General features: G+C 38.6%; 1 protein-coding gene across 1 annotated transcript; it reads right to left on the reverse strand.

Moving 5' to 3' along the window:
• Positions 1 to 2,792: 2,792 nt before the first annotated feature.
• LOC125215014 (protein NUCLEAR FUSION DEFECTIVE 4-like) lies at positions 2,793 to 4,852 on the reverse strand. The gene has a single exon (XM_048116292.2). The coding sequence runs from the start codon at positions 4,690 to 4,692 to the stop codon at positions 2,917 to 2,919; it is 1,776 nt and encodes a 591-aa protein (XP_047972249.1). The 5' UTR covers positions 4,693 to 4,852; the 3' UTR covers positions 2,793 to 2,916.
• Positions 4,853 to 6,000: the final 1,148 nt, after the last annotated feature.

Genomic DNA, 6,000 nt, shown 5'->3' on the forward strand with positions numbered 1-6,000 from the left:
TATAACCTGATCATGTTTTCCCATAGTTGAATTTTTTTTCTGTGTATTGCAAAGCCAAACTGAAGAGAAACATACACTGAATTCAGGAGTTGTAGACATGGTTCAACCTCTTCAATTATCCAATTTACATACATACAAATACAACTCTTGCCACTAAAAAAGGTTTTTCTCAATATATACTTGCCTTATGATTTCCGATTCATCAAATAGTGTTGGACAGCTTTGAGATTACAGCCAATTTATGGTGCATTCACATCCACTAAGTGACGGTGAATACTTGGAGCCAAGACCTCCCAATATGTGCAATATCTGATCCTCCTCTGAGACCCTGCAACCAGCCAAGCCTAGCAAATCACAACATGATTTGATCTTGTTTAAGATGTCCCTCTTAGACAGTGATCCCTTCATGAGATTTTGCAGCTGCAGTTTGTAACTGCATCACTCTGGCATTCGGACTGGCTCGTGAAGTTAGTCTCCCACCACCAAGGTCATGGTGCTATCTGAGAGAGAAGATTGCAACCATTGCAGCTAGGACGGTTGGGAGGCACTTCCTTTGCTTCCATTGCACATTCCATACTCTTTGATCCGATAAAATTCCAGCTCGATTAATCCGCACCTGATTAGCCCGTAACCCGAGTAGGGTTGCCCATTGACATACTCATAAGCATGTAAGATGAGAGAGCACACATTAATTAGCGGTCTTCAGTTTCAAAATAAATTTGGAAGTGTATCCTAAATAGGACAAGCCTCTGCAACCATCACGTTTATTTATTAGTGCATAAATGCTACATTATGGCTGAGCGGATTTTTAAGTAATTTTACGAGAATATAAATCTGATCGATAAGAAATGTTTGAAAATCCACATATTTATGACTGAATCTGAATTGTAGTGAAAAATACAAAAAAATTCATGTAAAAATCGATTTTTGAAACAAGTATTATACGCACATAGTAGTATTAAGTTGGGAGGAGTAATCTTTTACAAATTTATATGAAATTCGTTTTGTTTAAAGATAAAGAACTGACCCGACAATCCTAATTTTGAAATTAAAGAAATAAGATTTGAAAATTCGAATCAAATTTAACACTTGAGTACTTATTTAATTTTAAGGTGCTATACCGCTATTGACCGTATTTTTAATATTAATTGACTAATAAAAACATTAGTTGAAATAGACCAAACATGGAATAGAGGAGCCATAAATATAAATTGTGAAGGATAATATTTTGAATTATCGCCGGAGAAGTCTCACATAAGATGATTCAATGTCGGTCGGCATTTATTTCAGATTCCCTTTGGACTTCCATTTTAGAGATCTATATTATGGGAGGAGATCCTCTGCTATTCCACTTAAAATAGCACATCATGCTATGCTACTAAACGCATACAATATTAAATGAAACGACATGATTAGTTCTTTCTCCTTTCTTTTTTTTATATACTCCCTATAGCTGTGATTTTTAACTTATAGGAGTAGTAAACAATTATGCTAAAATAGTCTATAAATAGCAATTAAATTTATGATTAGCATATTTACAATTTCTAATAAACAAATTAAATCGTCCGAGTCTAATATTGGAAAGAGAGAAAATAAATAAGTGGACATGTCCGGATGTATATTTTCCAAAATTTGGACTAGAGCGTTTTCCATGGTCAAAAAATTAAAGTTATGAATGAATGCTTAAAATATCCATTCATTCCCATCTTTCAAAGCGGGGGACCTCAACTCACCGCCGAAAACATATGTAAACATTTGTTTTATGTAAAACAAAAATCATGATTACCCTTAAAAGAACAATTAAAAAGAATAATTTATAAAATTTAGTCAAATTCTGGTCAATTATCCTAATTTTTGAAATTAAAATATTAAATTATAAAATTTAAAATTTTATCAATTATCTCATTTATGAAAAAAGGGGAGTGATCAATTACTAACTAATTAGCAATTCCAAACTAAGACTAAATCTTAGCCATTAGATTAGAAGATCTAGTGGTTGAAATAATGCCGCATAGATTATATTTTAATTAAGAAAATTAATAAATAAAATTAGAGGGTATTAATGTCAATTCACTCTCATTAAAATCATCTTAAAACTTTAAATTTACGTAACTCTCTTGATTTAAATTATTTTTGCGCAAAAAATATATCAAACTAAAGATAATTTTATAAGGATTCCAACGATGACGTTCGGATGATGAAATTTGATATTTTTTATTTTAGTTTTCGTAAATGTTGATAACCAGATTTTTATCAACAAATACATCAAAAAATCTTAATAAAACCATGTAAAAATCTCAATAAATATGTGTTGATATTTTCTTGTATTAGTGTTGATATTCTTATGTCATATTGTTGATATTTATAATACACTATGTTGATATAAAAAAACATTAACGAAAATTATCATATGATAACATAATGACGACATTACCCTTTTGTTGATATTTTGTCTACTATTTATTGAGATTCGTAAGATTTAATCTCATCCAATCATTTTAAAATTTATGGGTAGAGATTCGGTCTTGATTTTGGATTAGGGTGCTATAAGTATTAGAATATGACCCAATGGAAAAAATATCATCTTTTGATAATGTTTAAAACGACATACTAATTTTAATAAAATGAGTTTCTTTTCATTATTTTTTCTTTATTTTTTTATTTTATTGAACCAATATCATTTTTAATATCACTAATTGAGAAAGCTAGACCTTTGTAATTTAATATTCTAATTTTAAAAATTATGAGATAAACCAGAATTTAACTTTAAATGGCTATTACGAAAATATAAATGCAGAAATCAAATTTCATTTCGGGTGAAGTAATCTTTCTCAACCCAATATTTGTATATACTATCTCTATCATTACACCAAACTATCTCTCACTCACTCTTGCCCACACACATAAACACATCAACTACTTTGAAGCGTGGGCACCATTACCATTACCATTCCCATTCGCGGCGGCCGCAACCACCGCCCTCTCCTCCTCGGCCTCCGCCTCCTCCCGGAACTTCTTATAAATATCACTCCTATAAAACTTCCTGGTCCTCACCACCAGCAGCAGCGACACCGCCGCCCCGAACGCCGTCGCCGCCGCAATCACCAAAAACGCCACCCTAAAACACACCGCCCCGTTACAATCCAGCTCCTCCCCCTCCACCCGAGCCCGCCCCGCAGCCCGCAGCTGCTTCATCGCCTCCTCGTCATACAAGTGCCCCGTCAGCCTCACGTTCAGCAAGTACAACCCGATCGGGCTCGCCACCGACCCGAAATTGTAAAGCGTCGAGTAATACTTCAACCCGAACAGCTCCGAGATGATCGCGAACAGCAGCGGCCACTGCGCCCCGAAGCAGAACCCGATTATCACCGACGCGAAGTAGAGCCCGTTCGGGACGTCGAAAGCGATCAACAAATGGCCGATGCACGAAACCGCTAGCGTTAGGGTTAGCATCATCGGCCGCGGAAATTTGTACTTTTTCAGAAAATGCTCCGACCCGAATCCGGCCACGACTCTCCCTAGATAATTCCATATGCTCACCAGCGACACGAATGTGCTAATACTCTTCTTCGGATAGCCCAACGAGGCTCCGATTTGGCCGAGGTTATCGATGGCGGTTAGGGTTCCGCCAACGCCACAAATCGTCGCGAAGAACAGAATCAGCATGTCGAAGCTGAAGAGCGCTTGGAGGATCGTGTAGTCGTCACCGCGAGCTGGAGGATGAAACATGCTCTCCGGATTCCAGCAGGAAATTTTTTGATTTTCCGACGGCGCCGCCGCTGTGACCACCGCCGGCGCCGGCGGTTTTTGCTCGACGATTTGGATTTGCGGAGGGAGATTGGATAGTTCTTGGTTTTTTTTGTTGGTGAGGTAAAGTTCCTCTTTGAAGACTATGACTAGTGGGAGGAAGATTAGGCAGACGACGGTGGCGGCGCCGGCGATGAATTCGGCGCGGGTGAAGTTGAGCTGCTTCTGGAGGATGATGAGGAGCATGAGGAAACCGGCGAGGCCGAGGGAGACGTAGAGGAAGCGGTAGAAGACCTTGAGCTCGTGGGGGATTCGGACGACCTTGATGATGCGGATGGTGCGGAGGAAGACGAAGGAGATGGCGGCCGGGAGCCAGCCGATGAGGAGGATGAGGGCGCGGGGGTCGTTGTGGTATACGGCGTTGTAGATTTGGGTGATGATTGCGCCGCTGAGGCCCACAAAGCCCTTGAGTAGCCCGAGGACGGCGCCTCGGGATTCGGGGAAATTTTTGACGGCGGTGACGAGGGCCCCGGTGTTGGCGAAGGACTGCGAGTTGGCGCCGATGCAGATGTAGAGGCACATGTGCCAGACCTGGGGGCGGGCGATGCGACGGGTGACGGCTAGCCAGATCATGACGTAGCCGAAGAGGTTGAGGACGGAGCCGATCGAGAGGACGACCCATGGCGGGGTGACCTCGTTGATCAGCCCCGCTAGGACCCCGACGTTGGAGCCGAGGTCCTTGAAGAAGGAGAGGAGGTTGAGGGTTGTCTGGTCGTACCCCAGAGATGTTTTGATCTCTGGGGAGTAGAGACCAAACATGTAGGTGGCGCCTGCTGCGGACATGATCAAGGTGGTGGCGAATACCATGAACCACCTCCCTGTGATCACTTGGGCAGCGAAGACCCCGGTGGCGAACTCGGCGCCTCCGTTGGTTGCGGCCACCATAGTTGTGTTGGATTTTTGTGTATATGTGTGGGAAATAGTGTATAGTTTGGTCTCAATTTATGAGTGATAAAGATATTCTACCTATTTGAGCATCGCCGTTAATTAGGACAAGAACATTAATTTGGAGAAAGACCTATGTCTGTACATATGCATGTCTTGTGCGTGTAATGTGATGAGCAAGTGGGCTATTTATAATGTGTACCCGGCAAGTGGGAGGAGGGGGTATGGGGTGGGGGTGGGCCCGCTGGGGTAGGGTAGGGGTAGGGTGCGATTTGTAAAGAAGACTTGATAGTTGACTAGGAGTTGTATATTTAGATCATGTGTGATATATCTCCTTCACATTTTCATATCACTTTATTCAATTGAAATGCTACTTGAAATTGATATAATATTTTTTTTTTATTACGGATGAGTAAGTAAGATTTAGTGTAAAACTAAAAAGTGTTTCTATTTAAACTTTATTTTCTAATAGAATGTGAACTCCAATGTTCGTAAAATGAGAATTGGCAATTAAAGAGTAATTTATTTTGTTAATACATATCGAGCGCACATTTATAATTGGGTGATTACTAGAGAAACCATGAAATTTAGACGACTTTTGATTATCTTTATGAATAGATGATAAGTACTATTGTTTAACTCATATGTATATATATAATATCAATAATACTCATATTGTGTTTGGGCAATCATTTACTATAAGCAAGATAAAAATATAACATGAAACTCGTTCGTGCCGAGTTTTTATGACAATAGAAATTTACATTGAAGATTCAATTACTTAAAATGTATTACTAGTTCGTTTTTAAGATGCGATCGGAAAAATCGAACTTAAAAACATTTGATTTCAATAAAACCTCGTTTTTCCGAATGTAGTTGTGGAAAGTACACAAAGGAAAATAACTTTAAATTTTGGAAGAAGACTTAATAATAGCTGACTACGACGTATTGTATTTTTAGGTGTGTGATATATATCCTTCATATTTTCATATCACTTTTTTCAATGGCAATGCTACTTGAAATTGATAAAATATTTTTATTACGGATAATTCAGTACTAAGGCTTAGTGAAAAGTGTTTCAATTTAAAATTTATTTTCTATTAGTAGTTTGTAAAAGTATTTCCCCTCAATATTCGTAAAATGGGAATTGGCAAATTAAAGAGTAATTTATTTTGAAATGCATATAGAGCGCACGTTTATATTTGGGTGATTGCCAGAAAAATCAGTCAACATTTTATTTGTGTGAAGCTTACATAGTTTGCAAGAAAAACAATGAAATTTGGATTTTTTGCCACATTATCCATCTAC

This window comes from Salvia hispanica, chromosome 3 (assembly GCF_029641045.1).
Source record: "Salvia hispanica isolate PSC_SH4W2 chromosome 3, Shi_PSC_v1, whole genome shotgun sequence".
Classification (NCBI taxonomy): Eukaryota; Viridiplantae; Streptophyta; class Magnoliopsida; order Lamiales; family Lamiaceae; genus Salvia; species Salvia hispanica.